At 41.5% G+C, this 20,966-nt stretch overlaps 1 protein-coding gene across 4 annotated transcripts in view; it reads right to left on the bottom strand.

The window, feature by feature from the left end:
- smtnb (smoothelin b) overlaps nt 1-20,966 on the bottom strand; it is a 53,342-nt gene that overhangs the window by 15,278 nt on the left and 17,098 nt on the right. For all 4 annotated transcript variants that reach the window (XM_044112729.1, XM_044112731.1, XM_044112730.1 and 1 more), the window contains exons 3-10: nt 20,251-20,329; nt 20,081-20,159; nt 18,894-18,973; nt 13,553-13,640; nt 7,791-8,491; nt 6,426-6,477; nt 4,174-4,773; nt 821-894 (exon numbers count right to left, since the gene is read on the bottom strand). In XM_044112729.1, the coding sequence (XP_043968664.1) occupies nt 821-894; nt 4,174-4,773; nt 6,426-6,477; nt 7,791-8,491; nt 13,553-13,640; nt 18,894-18,973; nt 20,081-20,159; nt 20,251-20,329 (1,753 nt within the window). The remainder of the gene's footprint in view (nt 1-820; nt 895-4,173; nt 4,774-6,425; nt 6,478-7,790; nt 8,492-13,552; nt 13,641-18,893; nt 18,974-20,080; nt 20,160-20,250; nt 20,330-20,966) is intronic.

The following is a 20,966-nucleotide window of genomic DNA, read 5'->3' on the forward strand; positions in this document are numbered from 1 at the left end:
CGTCTCATCAAGAGCCTAACTCAAGAAAACTGTTTTAACTAGACACCTTCGACCCTCGCTGCAGCCATGCAGAGGCTTTCCTTCACAGGCCTGCAGGGCAGAGCCCTAATTAACCAGCTTTTTGATCCCATAACCAGATTACGGCCGCGCTCCAAATACAGTCGTTAAATTAAAAACGTAAACAGGACATAACTCCGCTCAATCCCTCGCTCTCAATTCACAAACACGCTTCCTTTCAGGGAGTGAGAAGTTTTAAAGAGTGATGCAAATGGGAATGTTAAGCATCGGCCTTAACCTCCCAGGTCACAGTGAGATAGGAGGGGATTTGTTTGCGCTTTCTGCTAATTCTCACAGCAGACGTCTTCCAACCAATAGGAACATGTGCAAGAGATGCTTCTCCGAGAAACAAAGCAAGTGATGAACTCGGGTCAACTTGTGCTTTAAGGCTGCTGCAGCGTAAACTCCACGGACAGATACAGACAGGTGTGATTTAGGGAAATGGTTGCCAGATTTCCCTGCAGAGGGAAAAGCAAGAACACCTCCCTTCTCCCCTCTGTCTTCTTCACATACCATACAAGGACAGATATGACTGGTGGCCCTTCTCTATGTTTGATAAACACTGTTCTTGTCTGCTCTACCTCCTTTCTCCTGCCTCCGCTTGAGGACCTTCCCGGACCTTTAGAGGTGATTTCTAAGCGTGAGTTGTGGCTGAAATGCCAGAGGACGCACACAGAGTTCAAATTTAGAACATCATCTGAGAACTTTTGTTTCTGAGTATTTTTGGCAAAGCTTTATGAAGCACTTCCCAAAAATATCCTACCTTGATGGAGGAACTGTTGGAGAAGGTAGACGAGGAGATCTTGAATGGCGCTGCTCTTAGGCCAAGGGTCAGCTCTGAAAGGCATGCACAAAACAGGAACTTAGACATATATAACTTTGGAGTTGTTTACAGACTGGAGATCTGTGCAGGATTTTCCACTCTGCTGGTCTGACTCAGTCAGATGCTGAAGCTTTCAGAGTAAACATTCATCCAATTTTTTATTTTATTTTTTTTATAAAAGGGAAAAAAATACAGATTTTTAAAAGCCTGAACGGTTTTCCTCATTAGGCTCCCGGAGCACGCGTTTGATTTTTCTGGGATTCATTGCTTCCCTCATCCAAGCACACGCACACACACGCACAAGGAAGAGCTGGATCACAAACCACAGGAGTGATGCACCTCAGCATGACGCACGGCACATTTACAAGCTTTTACAGTGCCTTTGAGGGAAACCTGAAACGCAGTTGCAAACTGCCTTCACTCAAACCGGGACAGGCAGATTCCAAAAAAGGAGCTTTAAAACTATTAAAGCAAATTGGGCTGAAAAACGGCTCATAAGGAAGCCCCCGCAGGGCCCAGAGTGCATCATCTGGGAGGGGAGGGAGACGAGCAGAAGGAAGAGACAAAGAGCTTTCAGGTTGCACAGGTTCTGCTTCCATTTTAAACAAACCGTTTAGTTTGAGGATTACGGTTGCTGACAATCTGAGAAACATCAGATGCTTTAAATGGGCTCAGAGATGACACATAAACTGTCTTTGAGTCACTTTTTAAAGTAAGAGATCTGATGGTTGATAAGATTTAATAGAACATATTTAAAGCTAAATTATTTTTTGTTGTTTTGTTTTTTTTTACACCTTTTAAAGAAAGTAGATAAATTTCGCAAACACACACAGACAAGTTGGGTTCAATACACTGCAATTCAAGGCACATTCCTAAACAGTCATTTCTATTTCAGCACTAATGTTATTCTAAAACTGTACAAGTGGTTTTCTCTTGCCATGTTACCATTTTTATAAAATAAAATAAAAACAAGCTGAATCACAAAAACTCACATTTGGGATTTTATATTTGAATATTCTGATGATAGATATGCAGCAGCCACACATTTTCTTCAATCTTCTCCCTCCTATCTCCACCACCCTCTGTTAGTTTATGGATCTGAGTCTCCAAGCCTTCATTAATTTATGTACCTCCATACATCCAACTAGTCAAATATACAGTACTATCAGCATCAGGAGTGTGTTCAAATTAACTAGGCAACCCTCTGCTAGTACATCATATTTATTTTATAGAGTAAGCCATGAGAAGTGAAATTCAATTCATTTTAATTTAGCAGGATATGAACAATCTCCTCCCTGATGTGATCTAAACCAGTGGTCCCCAACCTTTTTATTACCGCGGACCGGTCAAGACTTAGGGGTTGGGGAGGGCAACATGTTGGTGTTCTCGTTAAGGCTTTTTTTTTTTTTTGCCCCGATTTTCCCTTTACGACAATCTTACAAAGTCCTGCAGTGTGTGGTGTGTTACGTTGAATATGCCCGAACTAAAATCGGGCATATTCAACATTGTCTTGGCCCGATTATCGCAGCCTGATGAATGTGACAGGTAGCCAATCAGAAAGCACGGTGACGTAAGAACGGAGGGGAATCCCAAACAGCTGACGTGGTGCAACTAAGAGTCCGGTGGAAATCGGAGGTGATATGTGGAAATGTTTATTGCTATATGCAAAGATCATTTTTCTATATGTTTATTATATGTGGTTATGTTTGTTCAGTTAAAAATGTTAACAAAAAAACATAACTCCCCTCCAAATCATAGAGCAGCAAATAGATCGGCTGCTACCGCAGCATTTTATCAAACGCCTTTTCTTTTTACGTCTTTATCACTTAAAATGAGTCCACAAACTATCAGTACTGCTTCTACATCATCATCCATGTTTGATTATTCTAAATTCACGTAGCCTATGGTATGTTGGGGTTTTACTGGATTTTCTTCTGGAAAATTGAAACTGTTGGACTTTTATCGGCTCTGTGGTCACAGAGGTTTGGAAAATCGGCCTACGATCCTTAAATCGTGCCAATGGTGGCACATAAAGCAGAGTTAATTGAGGCAATTAATTGCCTCAATTAAGGAGCCGGTCACCATATCATGCAGAGCTTGAAATGTAGGAATCACCTGCCGGGATAAAACCATTCTCCTGTCTCTTCTCCCCTTCACAAAGAAACTTTCCAAAGACATCTGATCTGTTTCTTACTCATTTTGCTGCTTGTGGGCTCAATGTTGGGGCGTAAGAATTAACCGAGAGAATCCGGTTAAAGGATTTCCAAAATAAAAGATCCTCCAGGCTCAAATAATTCATAAAACAGAAATATTTAACTATTTCTTCTGGTACCAATTGGTCCATGGACCGGTACCGGTCCACGGCCTGGGGGTTGGGGACCACTGAACTAAAGCAGAAAACATCTTGTGGTAGACAGCTTCTTTGTAAAACAACCAAACCTGCAACAAGAGAAAATAAGGCTGGAAAATATCCAACATCCCCTTAAATGTCCCTACTTACAATGAATTTTAAATCGTAATAATATTTGAAATATTAAAATAAATCAGCTGGGAAATCGGAAGTTTTAAGGTGAAAACATGGGACAGAAAAACGTAGGTGCTTAAAATTGCAATTATTTTCTCCTTTTAGCATTACACTAAGTCACAACTGTGATCTTTAGACTTTTACTCTAAACAATTTACATTAGATCTGAGCATTGAGGTCAAATACATAATCAATATTCAGGGCCTAAATGCATGAAACTTGAAATTTCCTATCCAGTCAAATGAAGCATCCATGCAGTTCTTTATGATAGCAAAATAACACAGACTCAGAGTGATGACAACTCTGATATACTGTGCAACTTTCATCTCTTGGTAGGCAAATTCACAAAGAAAGCAGATATAACAGGAACATTTTTCTCTTTATAGTTAAAATTCAGATGAATTGCAGACAGCCTGTCTAGATTTAAATAAATATGTACTGAACAACACAAAGTAGCGTCTGTGTGGGAAGACAAGATTGTTCATTCTCCCTGTAACAATAAAACCATTGAGTTTCGGCTCAGACGGCTTGTTGTTTCCACATTTGTTTGAAATCTGCTCTCTGCTGTTGACCAGTGACCTCACCGCCCCCCATCAGGCCTGAGAAACGTGCCCACTCTGTAACAAACGCCCCTCAGTCTCTGCGTATTCTTCAGCCCTTGCATCTCTCTGGACCACCTCGCATGTTTCGCTTGTTTAGTCTCACAAGAGTCTCCAGGATTCCAGCTACTCTACTAGAAATTGAAAGTGTGTTTCCACAAAGCTGTTACCTGGCCTCTGTCCCAGAGTGGTGATGCGCGGCGTCATGTTGGTGATGGGCATCATGTTGCCTCTCTGCGTTGACGAGGAGGATGATGATGATGAGGAGGAGGATGTGGTGGTGCGGCCATCCTTGATCTCAATCGTGAGGAAAGTCTTCATGTCGGGGTCTTCCTCTCCCTCAGGGACCTGCGTCTCAGCTGCTCTCCCTGGGGTCCGCTCTTCCTCTGGCTCAGCCGAGGTGGGCATATCTTTTTCAAGCCTCGTCCCGCCCAGGGAGCCCTGCGATTGGCCGGTTGAAGACAGAGGTCTGTCGGCCACTCCTATGAGGGGCTGAGGTGCAGCTGGGCTCTGGGGCGCAGCGGTGCTGGACACTGAGCCTACACGTGGCCTGGCTGGCGTGTCTCCAGACGTGCCGGGGGATGCTGATGTTCGTGCAAACAGCTCTGCAGCTCTGGAGAGATTCGTCAAGCCAGAGAAGGTCCCGTTTCTCAGAGGGGTCTTCTTCAGCGCGGGGGGATTTTGGCTGGCTTCTGTGAACTTGCGCATTCTGTCTCGAACAGAGTTGGTGCGGCTGAGCTGCTCCAATGTAAAGTCTTTCTTTTCAGGTGCTGCAAAAAAAGAAACTGATCTTAGAGAGCAACACTGACATGCAGGGAAGGAAGGACTAAACTGGTCCTAATGATTTCTTATACCTTTCATAATAACTGTACTGTAGTTTATTTTGTGTGTGTAGTTAAGTCATTTAAATTTTTGTTTTTAGCAAATGACTCCTTGTCCAGGGACAACAAATGAAAAGTAGCCTTTTGGCTATTTCTGGGGCAATAATAATTAATGTGCATTGTTCTAACATTTCATATTTTACATCTTCAAAGGCACTTTTACTACATCCAGGTTCAATTTGATCACTTTATCATAAAACCTGAAAGCCCCAACAGATCCCATCATTCCTTCGCTTCTTCTTGGGTTGTTTTTCCAACTCCTTTAATTTTATTTTTGTCATAGCTGCAAATAAATATATCGTCTTAAGCAGACAAAAAGGGAACAACCACTGTTGTTAAGTTCAGACTTTTACAAGTGTAAAATTTACTAAAATAACTTCAGACTTCCTGGTTGTTTATTGTGATCTGGTTTAATTTTCTGAATCACGTTTATTACGCCCGTGCTTAAAACAGGAAGAACCCAAACTGCACATAAAAACCCAATCAGCTACGGTTCGACTACTCATGAAGCCAGCAGAGTTGCATGACGAGTTTTTATGTGCCTTTGAGTCAGAAACTCCAAAATACAAATACTGATGGCTGAAAATCCCAGGCTTCCTCTCTGGTTCTAATCTGGAAAATTGTTTTAAAACCAGAGAAAACCACAAGAAATCTTCTGGATTTAGACAATTTTCATCTGGACTGGATATGACTGATGGTCCGTTTGGTCAGAAAAGTAAAACAAATTGCATATATTTTCTTATATACACAATCAATACTCAATATTGTGCTGAGAACAACACTTTTCAGTGTGGATGCTGTTACTGAGTGACGATCACCTAATTCTGGATACTTTAAGAATCAATGAGGAGTTTCAGATGGAGAGAGGAAGTACAGATAAGTTTTCTATAAAACTATAAATTTTTTAAGGTTTTTGGCATTAGTGGCCTTTATTCATTAGTAGCTGGACAAGAAGTGGAAGAGGAAGAGGCGCTGATAGCAGCGCTGTGGACTGTAGTCTCACCAGAGTAGATGCTCTACTAACGAACCACATGATGCCCCAACAAAAAATATTTTAAAAAGAAATTTCAAGACTTATCTACAGTTCACTGAGGCTCAGAAAGGAAAAAGAGAGAACACAACTTTACACCAATAACAGGAAGGCAGCAAAGTTCCTCTGTTTTATCCTCTTAAGCTTTCAGGTTAATATTTATTTTAAGCTAGCACAAACTGGAACAGCGCTTTACTAACAGGCTGGAGAGGAAACAGAAACCATACAAGAGTTTAAGCAATAATCAATAAACTGCAATGATCAACAAGTACTGAATTTTCTCTTGTAAGATTTGCAGCACATATACGAGTGTTACACATTAGCCCTTTTGGAATTTAGAACAGAAATAATCATTACAGTTATTTATCTAGATTTCTGAAGATGATCTCAAAGCCCTTCACTTTCAGATTTGTGAACCCCGACAGCAACGACCACAACTGATGGCATAAAAGAAACTGATTTAAACTCCCAACATGATGCGTTTGAGTGTTGAGCTCAACTGGAGTCTTACCAGTTTCCTTGGTCTTTCCATGACTAAATGTCAGATTTCCATTAGCTGTTATCTAAAAAGGAAGAAAGACAAACAAAGATACATGACAATCAGACAGAGGAAGCACCAGAGGTTAAAGGTCAACATGCTCTGCCGTCAACCACAGAGCGCCAACATCGAGCTGTGGTGCAGATTCACGAGGAACTGGAATCTGCATATCGGGGCATACACACACGCACACACACAGATGATGCTAAATTCAGCACCAGCTGCTTTGGTTTCATTGTGTAACATTCATACTTGGTGTGAATATGGGCCTCTGTTCTTTTCCTGGCACGGCAGCCACAGCTGGAGCCTGCGGTGTTTACATTACTCTCAGGAGACTGCCTTCACATCGGCCCATTTTAGAGCGAACAATAAAAGAAATCCGGGGCCGGCTTTGGGTGAACGTATTTAGGGAAATGACATGGTGCCTCCAACACGATGGGAAATGTTCCTCAACAGCAACCAGTCGGCACAGAAACAGAAACTCAGACGGTTTTTTGTTTTCCAAGAGCTCCAGGACAAAGACCGAGAGGAAAATATCCCTCCCTGACAGCAGGTGAGGCAGACATGTCGCTGAGCTGAAGCAGAGACAGTCAGGTGCAGCGTTTGTTTGTGAAACCAAGTAACAAAAACCAAACAGCATCCACCAGGAGCTCGGCTTGTTGGGTTTTTGGATGTCGACAGAATGCTAAAGAATGGGGCCATGGAGTTAATCAGGTATGATTAGATGGAAAGTCAACGATCCTGGAGGTTAATGTGCAGTTTAGCGCCGCCTTCTGGTGGTACGACTGTAATAAATGCTAGTTATTTACCCAATTATTTACCTTATTATTGATTGTTTATTACAAGAATAAATGAACTTTAAGATGATATTGTGATTTTTTTAGATGCATCTGTGGAGCATGCATGCCACTGGGAAGATAATGGTATGCAATAGTAAATGTTTATGCCTAAGATCTGTGAAGTTGTATTAGGGCATCAGGAAAGTTCATATGAGAGCATGAAGTGCCTGACTTCCTGTCTGCAATTCATTTCCTTTCAGTTCTGGGTGATTTTATTTCATTTCTTCGTCATCTTGCACAATGGATTCCCTCAACTAATGATTTGATTAAACAAATAAATAACAATGATTCCTCTAGTGCAGGATTTTAAGATTTCCATCCTTGTTCTTAGGCCACAGTTTGGTCTCTCCTTTAGTTTTAAGTGAGCTTGTTTGCTTAGCTGCAGTACTCTGACACCTAGTGGTTTTCTGAGGGCCCACTGGGGTATTCTACCTTTAAGATGCCTGAATAACTTTCAGATATTTAAGAAAAATGTTAATGAGTTGATATATACACTAACCTTTTGAATCTTGAAGCTCAACTTTCCCTGAGCGTGCCCATTAAGGCAGGAGTTTGCAGGATCTCTTCGAGATAAAACGGCCCCATCCGGTTGGTCCTGGTCATGACCGCGGTCCTGGTTGCTCTGAGTCTGGATGTTGGCTGGACTCGTTTCAGATTCTGAGTCAGTGCTGCTAACAGAACCACTCACTGGTCTCTCTACGTCCTCCGTTGGAGTTTTGACCTCAGAAGACAAACTCCTGTTGAGATTGGAGGACACAGAGTCCATCTGTTTTCTTGATAATGCGCCCAGGCCGTCTTTGCTCCCGGACCCCAGACGGGGTCTGACACATGAATCCGAGACATCCGATCCCAGCCTCTGTCTGGCAGACGACAGGGAGCTGATGCTGCGCTCCGAGGCGGCGGAATCGAGGCGACCGCGCTGCGATGAACTCTGGCTCCTGTCTGAGGCTCCAGAGTCCAGCCGGGATCGCTGGTTCGAGCCCAGACTCCTCTCCGAAGCAACAGAATCCTGATTGGACATGGAGTGCACAGAAGTCCCGCTACGGTCCGAAGCCGTGGAGTTCGACCTGGTCCGGTCGGACAGTAACGAGTCAGACTCTGGGGTCATAGCTTCTCTCTGAGGCTGGATCAACATAGGCCCAGAAGTGTCATCTTTTACCAAATGATCAAGAACCAAAACCATGCCTGAGTCTGGAATGCCTGAAATGGATAAGACAAAAAGACTAAAATTAGACAAATCTGCAAATTTTATCTTATAGGACAAGGCTGGAAAATACTAAGTCATCCCACATTTTTAAAAGTTTTTTATTGCATCATATATCAACATATTTTTGTATGTAGTGCTTAGAAAGCTGAAGTTTTATGCTGATACACATTCTGCTTTAATGACTGTGTTTTCCCCAAAAAATTTACCTTTCATAATGACAGAAAGTGTTTTGGCTGCTGCAGCTCAGAGCCTGCCTTTATTGTGTGACCTGGTCTGTGCTCAGATGCCAAGCCCCGTTCATTTATACACAGCATGTGCTACGTTTTATATCATAAAACATCATCATCAAAATCCTTAAGAATGGTCTCCACAGACAGTCGAGCACAAAGAGTAGCTGAAACACTAGTTGATGATTTCAGTGTTCAAAACAACGCTTTGGTTCTATGAAGAAGGAGAAGAACCTTTTCTTCAAATTTTGTCCAGAAACAATTCAAACCAGATGACGGATTATCAAACAGTAATATAGGAAAAGGAAATGAACATGCTAATTATGGTCTAGCATTAAAAAGCAGCCAGCATGTTGTCCACATCAGTAGAGCCGTGATGTTGAAGTTACTGTAGGTGAGTCACTTTTGAAGTAAAGCTCCTGTTCCCTGAGAGACATCAGTTTAGTAAGTGAAGGAGACACATGGAGTCTTAAGGGGATGTAGAGTTTTCCTGTCTCTCGGTTCCTGACTGACGTCTGGGGAGAAAAACAAAACATCTTGCGACCATAGTCTGAGAGAAACAAGAAACTGGAGAAAAAGTGGAAGCAAAAATGAGAGTAGAGATAAGCATTTCCCTTCTCTGTCTCCTTCTGTGATCAGGAAACCACACTCCAAACAACAGAGGTGCCCACATCCTCCCCTTGTGATGGTTTCTACCTCCAAAACTCTGTGGTATGCTACATCCTGGGATACTTGAGGGCGTTCATCTGCCACAGATGGAGAAACCGTGCCGTTTCCTTCTTCTCATGTGTAAAAAAACACTTCTCAATGACCTTCGTTGGCCCAGCTTTGCAACAAACTGGGGCTCTCTGCCTGTTCATGCCTTTAATTCAGAAAAGCCAAATCGAAGAAGGACTCTGACAGGAGGCAGCCAGCTCTCTTTCTGAACTTTCTGACCAAACTCCATGTCAGACTGGAGCTTTTTTCTGTCTGTATGGAACGTAAAGTATTGGAGCAAAGCCCTTTACCTGCCTCTTGCTGCACATTGCTGGTCAGCTGCCTGAAAAATAAAATTATAACACTTCCCCCTGAAATTTTTCCAGTCACATCAAAAAGATCAAATATCCCAGGCACTCCTACTACATTTTTGCCAATATTATAAAAATAATAACACCATAGATTAATTTGACTGCGATGACTGATTTAAAAAAAAAATACAGCAATTAGCTTAATAAAAAAATTCTAATAAAAGTCAGAATCTAAGTTACACAAAATGAATAGTTTTCTAACTAATTGAAATAATCTGATTGGTATTTATTAATTCCACTGCCACCCTAAAAACCAAAGTTGCCATGTAGGATATATTTCTCATCTTCTAACAGACAAGAGAAAAAACTGCTTTTGTATAATTAAAACCAGATTATTATGTAACAGGATCTGAATAGGAAATGTGATTATGGTACACAATTAGTACAACATTTGCTGTCATGAGTCCAAATCTAATGATGTTCTCGTCTAAAACCCAATTATGACTAAATTAAGAGCTGAAGCACGCTGCCTCTTCAACACACTCTCACGTTATTGTTCATGAGTTAAACTCTGGGAAGCCGTCATTTCAGTTCTTCTACATTTCTGGGAAAAACCCCATGGCTGCATAATGAAAGGCTTTTTATGTATGAAAATAGCAACAAAGGCTGTCGTTGTTTTTTTTGTTTGTTTTTTTTTTGCCAGCAAACTAAAATACAGAAGAAACAAAGAACAACTAGGAGTTATTTCTGGTTTCTTTAGGGTGAACATCTGACCAGAGAACCCATGTTATGGAGAGGTCAACACGAGTGCTTTGTGTTTTTATTCTTCGCTCAACAGCTCAAGACAACCGTTAATAATATTCAAACTCAACTTGATAAACCATTTTATTGATGAAACAAGATTCTCGTCAAGTCTTCAATGCCATCCAGAAATGTTGAAAAGAAATTTTCTCATTTATCGAGGGAACATAATCATGTTTTTAAGCAGTTATTTTAAAACCTTAGAGGTCAGATGTTATATAAAAAGATGATTTCTTGCAGTTCAGTACCAGTTATTGGGTTGGGCAGCTAATCGTGTTAATTTTACATCACAACTGAACTCCAGATTCCTGCTGCTCATCTGCTGTCTGTGATTTTGTCAGCTGCAAATTGTGCATCCAACTAAAAATAAACGGTTTTGTTGATTTGTAAGACCCGAGTCCATTTCTGAAAATCTGTGTTCATTTCCACAGTGAAGACAGTTTGTGAACCTCAAACTATCAACAAATCCTATCAAAACAAAAATTAAAAATTACTCATTTTAGCAAATCAGCTATAAAAACAAGGTCAGATGAGGCAACTTTCCCTGATCGTGCCCGGGGAAAGTTTGAGGATTGTAGCCGTCTACGACAAATAATTTAGCTTAAACAAATGTTTTAACACTGCGATGGACTGGCGACCTGTTGCCACCACGGTAGGTTTGAGCATATTTGCTAATGGATGAATGGAAATGTTTTAACAGAACTTTTTTTTCCTCATTTTGGTTAATTTTAGTTTCTAGTCGTATATGTTAGGCCCAATGAGGCTGCTGTTCAAAGTGTGGCATTACAAAGCAAACTGTGGTGTGGTGCAATCTGAACAGATGGAGGAAAACTAGTTCACCAGCTACACAAGTTACACAAGTAATTCAACTTCTTAGTACAAAGAAAAAGCACCATGGTTTATTTGGACACCTGGACAAAACTCCTGCATTTTTTGTGGCATTTCAATAAAAGGACCTTAAATCAAAAGAACGGTTTGACTGAAACAGATGAGACCGTAGCTTGTTAATGAATTGGGCATCACTTGATGCTGCTAACCAGGCCATGGCTGCTCCACAGTGATTTATTTAAAGCAGAACAAAAGCTGCGTTTCTGTGTGAAACTGTAATAAGTGTGTTTCTGTTTCTGTTGGGATCTTAAAATGCAAAGTCAAGTCCACCGAAAGTCTCTGAAAACATTTCATTTCCTAAATCATAGACTTACATGAAGCAGTTTCTGCTGCAGTCCAGAGCAGCTGGACATTTGCTGCTTTAAGGTAAGGGTGTAAATAAATGGTTTGGTTTTTTTTAGGTCAGGAAGGAAGCCGTATATTTCAAAAAGACAAAGAATGTCTTTTTGCCACTTTCACTCAAACAGTTCAACAGCTTTCAGTCCCACCCTGACCACAGGCCACTGATTTTGTTGACATGTCCCTTTAAAGTATACCTTCTCCCTTTGCTTTTCTATGGTGGTCATCTCCGGCTGATCCTAGTTTCACCCCGACTTAAATTGTACGGTACAGATAAATTGAGAACCAGGGAGTTTTTCTGCCGTGTCGGGACATCCCACGTTTTGTTGTGGTATTGGATTTATTTAGCAGAGGTGTGGCTGTTGGGTTTTCTCCGTGTTCCTCCCCATAATCCCACACCACCAAGCCCTGGTCACTGTGAAGGACAAAGAGCCCCGCCCAGGCCAGACCACACAGAAAGACATTCATTACGACCTTCGCCCTGAGCAGAAGCTTAGATAAACAACAGAAATACACTTAGAGGATGAAATGCATCTCCTCTGGCCAATAGAGAGGAATGTCTAAAGATTTCAAACTGTTTCATTGCTTGTAAACAACAGATCATTGTTCCTTTTCATTAATATCTATGTAGATTCAACAATTCGGGTGAACGAAATGCATTCATTCATCTCTGAAAGTATGCATTCATCTCACTTCATATCAACTGATGGGAGGACTAACACCTCAATAAATTTACTACAAACCCACGCTTCAAAAATCAGACTGTGACGAACTCTAAACACTTAATAAAGTCGGATGAATAACCTTAATGTGCCTAAACTAACACGACCTCCTGACTGGCAGAAGAACGGCTCCTTCAGCAAAGAGGAAAAAGCTTCTACAGGAACAAAGGCGGTCAGTGAGGATTTAGTGTTTCAACGGATTTTTACCCACAGTTGACCTTCAGGTGGATGTTTACAGTTTATACACTTCGCTTCTTGTATTTCACCGATGTCCAGAGTGTGATATGTAAATATAATGAAAGCATGGAGGTAAGGGCGATAATCAACACGCAGAGAAAAAGCTGCTTTCTCCAACACTAAAGGACACTTTAAGCTGAGCAGCAGCGCTTTAAGGAAACGCTTGTAATAGTGAAAAGATTGATCTAGCAAATAACTTTAAGATAAAGAACAAAATCAAATGACATTTAAAATGTTTGGCATTATCCAAATTTCAGCAACATTACAAATAAATATTCTGCGCTATTTAAAAGGCAACTTGCAACTCAAAATCAGTAGATCAGAGCTCTAAAAAAGAAGGGATGAGAGAATTGGCGGTAAATGTTTCAACTGGTGGGTCTTTAATCCTTTCAGATCGAACATGTCGTCAACAATCCAGTCAAATTTGCGGTTCCATAATTCTGCCACACTTTGCACTATCAGAAAAATTCCAACTGTTTCTCAAAGGGGAGATGTTCCGCTTTCCAGCCAATCTCAGGTTATTACGGTAATTTCACCCCTGCAGTAGCAGAGAGGGCAGATATATTAACTCACAGGACATTTAAAGAACTGCGTACGATTCAAATAAGCAAATACATCCAGGCGGAGATTTGAAACTTAAGTCATAAAAGGTTAAATAAAACTATTTATTTCAAAAATATGAGTCAGACCACAAAAACCCATAGACAATGTAATTCTTTGAAAAATAAAATCTTACTTTCATATGTTTTCTTTTTTAAATAAACATGAGGATTTTTTTTTTATAACGGGTTTTAGTATTTTTGAGCATATTAATTTAAAATTTGCACCCCCACCTTTCCTCTGCAGCTCTCTGTTGTGTTGCGCCTGCTGGGTGTGTAACTCCTGGATTGGGGCACGGAGATCAGTGCAACTCTCTGACTCCTGTGGGAAAAAACAAAAGAAAATCTTCACTACAGCTGTGAAGGCATTGTTCTTCTTCGCGCTTCTTTTTTTTCCCCCAGAAACTAAATGCATGCACCACTTTCACAATGCAAACCCACATCAGTCTAAAGATTTTCCAATATATATATATTTTTGCTGCAATTAATGGACAGAAGCTTTAGAATTAGAGGGCAGCACTGCAGCCAGCGTGACTGCAACAAAATGCTGCAGCTTTTTGACTTTCCACTCGGGAGCTTTCCTTGGGGAGAGACAGCAGCGATTTAGCATATGGAAAAGAGATGGGTAAGATGTGGAAGAGGAAAGCTACTGACAGGACTGTCTGACCTCGATAACGTTGAGCTCCTCCTCAGGAGAATCAGCTGCACAAACACAAGAAACACGTGCATACACACTTCCACATGCATTTACACTCTTAAATCATAACTACACACACTGGCGTGCAGACACTGAGATAATTTACAAAATTGATGAATAAAAAGTTTCAAAAGGTTTGGGTGCATCCTGATCTCAAAATCTACTTTTTACTCCATATCTCAGGTGTAAGAAGAAATTATTTTAACATTTTTTGTAATGTGGATGACATAAACTCTTATTTAGGTGTGTCTAAGTAAAAGGGGTGCAGTGCATAGTTATGCCAACCACTTCAGATTACTATTTGTTCAAAGCAAAAAATTAAAAACCTTCGAATTTACAATTATACTCTACAGCTGTATTAAAATGAATGCAAATATGTTGCAAGGCATGTTACTTGTGCAACATTTTGCTTGTGTTTTCAAGTTGAAATCAGAGTTTAGTCTTCAGAAAATTGAAAACCAAAGAGAGCGTATAAGATGAAGTCTGGGTTTTTCTCTATAAAAACCCAGACTTCATTCTGGTGAGCCAAATCAGGTCCTTGACCTCCTCAGACTCTAGTAAGATCATTGACACCACAGTGGGAAGCAGTAATCTAGCTGAATGCTCCCTCAATGAGCCCTTGAAGTGTTTGATGAGTTTACAGGACAAACAGCAACAGAGAGAAAGTGCAATAATTCAAGATAACTAACAAAGGCCACTGTTCTCCATAATAAAGCATTCAATCAAAACTCACAGGGGGAGGGGGGGCCATGACTGTCCCTGAGCCACCAACTCAATTAAAGAGTGTCAGTCCCCCCCCCCTCCAACTCTGCCCTGCTCCCACCAGCGGTCAGACAGCCATCTTCTCAAAGCTCCCAGTAAAACCACAGGGAACGGGTTTCTCAGACGGTGAGGCAGGGTGAAAAAAAGATAGAGTGGAAATAAAAACAAAGCGCAGACCTGTTGCCAGCCACCATGCTGTCATTAGCGGCTTCCCTCCAGCACCAAGGGCCAGGACCCGACTGAGCTGAACCGACGCAGAGCCACAATGCAACAAACCGGCCTGGCCCCGTCTCAGCTGGCCCCGGGTGTGTTTGTGTCAAACTCAAACAAAAAACAACCGTCCCTTCTGGTCACCGCAGGAAGGCGTGGGACATGAGAGTACTCTGAGGTCAACAAAAAAATGTAAAAAGGATAAATAAATGGTAAAAACGACAGAGAGGAACACACCTCCTTCAGCAGCCGGTGCAGGAAGCCGAGATCAGCTGCAGTTTTCCATTAGACCCAAGTGAGCTCACGGCAGTGGAGGGGTCCTCTGTGCCTTCACACGGAGGAGAAATATAGAAACCTGGCAGCTCACTTTCCATTACTGCAGCTGGATGAACTGCACACCTGGCTTGGCTCCAGTGACTTCACTATAGTGGCAATCATCTGAGGAAACCACCACAAGTCCTCGGCTCAGAGTTTACTACAAGTCACTGCATACCAGCATCATCTACCTTTGGGATTTTTTTCCCCCCTTTTGTCAAATTTCTTTTCTCTTCTCATCTCCAAACACAACAAAATCCCTCGTTATTGCAAGCGCCGGATTTGGTTTCAAAGAATTAAGCTCCTGTTTCTTCAGGTCTCTTCTTGCAAAATGCTTACAGGACAGACAAGAACAAGCAAGACCGTCTGGAACCAAACGGCTGCCTACCTGGACTCACCTCAACAGCAGGCGGAGCGCATCCAGTTTCAGATGAAATACAGAAAATATTAAAGAAATAAAAAAAGATTTTCCCCCGGCAACGTCTACTCAATATTATTTGATTCTATGAGTTTCAAGCTGTAAATAATTGATGTAGTGATGAGTATTCAACCTGTTGCTAGACAGATCTGCATGTACCAACCTGAAATGTAAACACAGAGCCAGGCACGTCCCACTTTCCAATCAGATAGCAGCAGCCTCAGACTGATTAAAGAAACCCTTCCTGATTAGGCTTTAGAGGAGAAACCAGAAAGGTTCAGAAAGTCAGACGAGCGTTTGATCTGGAGAGCCGGTCCAGCTGGAAGAAAATCTGAGTCACGTTTACCTCCTTTTCCTCAGACCTACTGCCCCAGTTCCAGTCTCTCTCAGCAGTAACCTGTTTGGAGTCAGGATGTCCGCTACTCTGCTGCTCTGCTCCCTCCGCCACATCACACACACACACCACCACAAACACACACAATACCAACAAGCCACTCCCTTGACTTCCCCTCCCTCCCAAGCTGTCTCCTTAGGGAAGTGACCCCCACCACACACACGCACAAACATTACGTCTTTCTGTCTTCACAAGGACTTTGTATTTAGTTTTATTCATTAATGTCTTTAGCTTAACCCTAAACATTACCAGTACACCCCTAACCCTGGAGCAACACTTCAACACTGTCCTCACAACGTGGTGTTTTTGAGAAAAAAAGGGCCTTGCAAGGTGAGAACTGCTAAAACACACGCACACACACGCACACACACACGCACACACACGCACACACTCACCCCTCCCCTACAGGTTAAAGCTGCCTGGTTGACACATTAACTTCTGACACTCTGCCTTTGCTTTGACCTCCTCCTTTCTATAATCCTTAATTTTTCATAGAAATCAACTTCACCTCGATAACTTTATGTTTGTGGCTTTCCATAAAAACATAATAAACTATTTAGTCTTAAACCAAATTCTCTTTGCCATAAAAACAACTTTTTAAAAAGCTAATGAAACTTTATCTTATTTATCCTTAGATGTCATCCATAACCAACTAAATAACAAATGAATGGTGATAAACTAGCGATTTAAAAGCAACTTTCCTCTGGTAGCAAAGTGAGAGCCCAGATCAGAGGCAGTCATCACTCTGCCTCCGATTGCGTGCGACCGTCTGCCGGCTGGGGCGTATCTTGGACCACCATCTTCCGCGAGACAATTGCAAAGAGCTCAAAGAGATTGGCGGCTGTGATGTGAGTAGAGGAGCCCTGCTGCTGCCGGCTGGAGTTGTTTTTGGCCGCATCCCCACTCTGGTGAAGACTAAACTGCTAGGGCACAGCTGGAGGCCTCGTCTTCTCCCAGACCAAAGTATAAAAATAAAAAAAACACACACACACATCTTATTCATCTCTACAACCGACTCAACTCATCACCAGCGCCTCCGTTCAGCTATCCGACAGGAAGTGAGGTACAAGAATTAGACGTTAGCGCATCCTGTTAGCTCCGACATCCTGCTGTCTGAGAGAGGGACACACAGACACGCATTGGCTGCAGAAAACAATGCAGAGCAGCATTTTAGTGCATCTCGGTGGTGCCTGTTTTAAAATGAACCAACAGAACTTTGCTAACGGATCGATGCAGGACATATTTTCACCTCAAGTCCTGAAAACTGCAGCAATCAAAGCAGTTATGGTGGATTAGGGCCGAACACGACATCAGGTAATCATACAACTACAATATTATTCTTAAATATTCCACTTATTATATACGTTTGCATTTAGCCCCAAAGAGACGAGGCCCGACATCAGCAGTCAGAGACGCATTGAGGCCTGAGCATTTAAGAAACCTAGGAGCATCTACAACTAAATTCTTATCATAAAACGTTTGTAATTAAATCAGCCAACTACTCTCTTAAATGTAACATCAGAACAAATGGCTTCCAGTCAATACATGACAAACTGGTTCTTCTGTTTATTTCCAGTTAGACATTTGTAATGGGGTCCTTCGGGAAGCTGCAGGACATCCAAAAATACGTCTGCAAAAGTCCTGACCAATACCAGAAAAATGGATCCCATCATTTCTTAAAATTACTCAGCTGTCTCTATGATGAATACAGGAGTTTAAAGTTGTCATATTGACTACACAGACAATATGTTGTGATCACGTATGAACCTGGTTTTCAGTTTTCAGTTTCTAACCTTTTTGCTCTGGAAAAAAAAACAAAACAAAAAAACTCCTGAGATGTACAGAAACCATCAGGACTGGAAACATTCCTGTTAACCACAACTTCCCTACAAAACAGCTCAAAAATTGTTTTATCAGTTACTTTTTTATCATGATTCAGCAAATTACTCATCTCACATCTACATTTCATTTTAATTCATTTAGGAGATTTTTCCTTTACTCCAGTTCATTTTGTTTTCCATAAAGGATTTAGAAATGCCTTTTGAATGAAGGGTTCTGTGCAAGCAGTCACTTTGCCTCATTGGAAACCTTAGTTTTGCCTGAACTGTGTGTATATAATAAAATGTAACTTTCCTCCACAGAGCTTTTATCAGGAGCTCCCAGGATCAGCAGTCAAGATAAAATCTAGACCCTTGTAAGAGCCTCAGGTCTTCACATTTCAAAGCTTTGTCATTACAGTGAAAGAAATCTGAAGAAATCCTTTAAAGGAAAATTCAAACAGGTGCAAGATTTTACTTTAAGGTTATGAATGGCTGCACAGTTAAAAACAAGTAAGCTGCTGACTGCCAGAGAAAAATGCATGGCCTGGAGTAAACAGCAAAGTCGAGGCGAATTGCATCCTCCTCTTCAACCTCAGCCAGATCTTGCTAGGAGGATTTTTGAAAACAAATACATTCCTGAGTCCGTGGCGGCTGAGCCATGTGTTTTCTGAGTGTTTGTGCACACGCCTGCTGTGGCCGCAGCCGTAACTCAAGTGACAATGCCCCTTCTTGTTGCTCCTTGCTGCATTCTTCACTGGATCCGCAGAAAAGAAAAAGAAAAACCCTCAGTGGTGTTGATCGCCATGCAAAACAAACTCTGCCTCCGCACACTGATCCACGCTCAGATCATTTCAGTCACTGGAGGCTCACAATGGATCCTCCATATCTTACCCAACAGCTGCGCCGGGATGTCTTTCTCAATTGAACCCTGATTGCTTCATTAACAGCGATGTACTCACCGCAGCTCCCACAATGCTCTGGGGCACAGCGCTTTCTGGCTCCAGGCGGCAGCCGGAAACTTTGCTCTTCTCTGCAGACTCTGGAAACACACAACGGTAGAACTCAGACAATTCAAAAGAAACACGTGAGAATGCGTGTAATCTGACTTCGACACTGATGAGATAAGTTGTACTGACATGATCTGACAAGGTGGGAGCTGCCTTGTTTTCCTTTTTTTAAAAAGTTTGCTCAAGGGTTAAGGCAGAGCGAGGCCTGACGGCTCTAAGCAATGAGAGGAATTGTTCAGGAATCATACAGCAGACGGATCTGAATCATTTACATGTTCATGTAGAACAATAATATCTTTTCCTTCTGTTTAATCTAACAGGGGGGTAAGAAGAGTTTTACCTTTAGTTTAACGCCCTCATCAGGTCAAACTCTGTCATTGCTCAACTCCTCGTTAGGCAATAAAACTGATGATGCACAGAATAGTTTATCTATATTTTTCAATGGGATTTAACATTTCAACTTTGATTTAAAAAAAAATAAAAATAAAAACTGCGACAGACTGGCGACCTGTCCAGGGTGAACCCCGCCTCTCGCCCGGAACGTTAGCTGGGGATTGGCACCAGCAACCCTCCCGACCCCATTAGGGTGTATAGAAAATGGATGGATGGGAACTAATAAAAGAAATAAGTTTAATTGTTCATGTAGGTTTTGTACACCATTCAATGTCAACATTTCAGGCTTCTCCAGGATGAAATTTTCAAATTTTCCAGAACCTTTTTAATTTATTTCTGAAGTACAAATACAAAATGTTTACAATTAATCTATTGTTGATATTACTACAACTATCCTACTTTAAATATTGAAGCTGCATCTATCCATTTTTCATCTGTTCAGAAGACTGCTGGAGAGATGGATGCATGGAGGATGGATGGACAGAGAAATGGATTTACAGACAGATGGATAGACAAAACTAAACAATGGAAGACGGGGAACAAAAGTTAAAAAATGGAATCAGAAATAAAGTAAAATATATATATATATTTTTTCCATGCTCTAATCTCCTCCTATACTTATCAAGCTGTGGAAAATACATTCACTCCAGGTCTTTCCAGTCCATTGCTGCTTTTAATCCATAAACGGCTCCCAGGAATTAACCTTCATTGGAAAAAGTTTCCCAGACGAACAAATCTCGGCTCACCTTGCAGTTGCTCATCCCTGACCCGTCGGATCGCTGCTCGGATTATCTTCCTCTCCTCGTACTCGGTCGCAGCCCGAAGCTGCAGGACAATAAATGCTTAGTCCATCCATGAAATCAAAATATAGCAATAACATCAGAATCAACAAGACAGACTGATTTGTAAATGTCACCATTTTTGTGAGCTCGTCAACGTCCTGGATCGACTGAAGCTTTTGTGAAAGAACGTCCAAGTTGTTGCTGGATTCTGATCTGAGGGAAAAAAATTAAAACAAAGCAGTTAATTTATTATTAAAAGACAGCCACAGTTTTTACAGCCTGAAGTCATAAACTCAGAAATGCAAAGTGTGGACGTTAGGAGCAACAGCCCAAACTGCAGTCGTCGGCTGGCCTCAGACTACTCCATTTCTTTCTGACTCATTTAAATCTTCCCTCATTATCCTCATTTTTCCCCTCCATTCCCTGCTATTGAATAATGTGCTGCTTGCTGGAGTTTAAATATTTCACATTCCACATATGAGAGGTGACAGAAAATAATAGCTGGATTTTTTATTATTACATTTTTTATGAGCCCACGTGAATGGACGTGCGACAGCAGGTAGGATTTCTCCAGGAGCCTCAGCGAGGCACCTCTGTTATTTTTGTAACACGAGTCCTCTGAGTGCCGACGTGAATGGGAATGATTACCTCTTCTAAGAGGATTTAGTGACGGAAAAGAGGGAGAAAAAGAAAAAAAACCGACACTGTAGAGTGCTCAGTAAACTCCTGACATCAAATAGTGTTAAAGCGTTTCTTGTTCCAAACCACATGCTGTATTATGTAGCCTTGACCTTAAACTCACTCAGGATTCAACGATTTCAACCAGCCAAACTGGACATGCACTGTTAAT

This window comes from Gambusia affinis, linkage group LG03 (genome assembly GCF_019740435.1).
Source record: "Gambusia affinis linkage group LG03, SWU_Gaff_1.0, whole genome shotgun sequence".
NCBI classification, from domain to species: Eukaryota; Metazoa; Chordata; class Actinopteri; order Cyprinodontiformes; family Poeciliidae; genus Gambusia; species Gambusia affinis.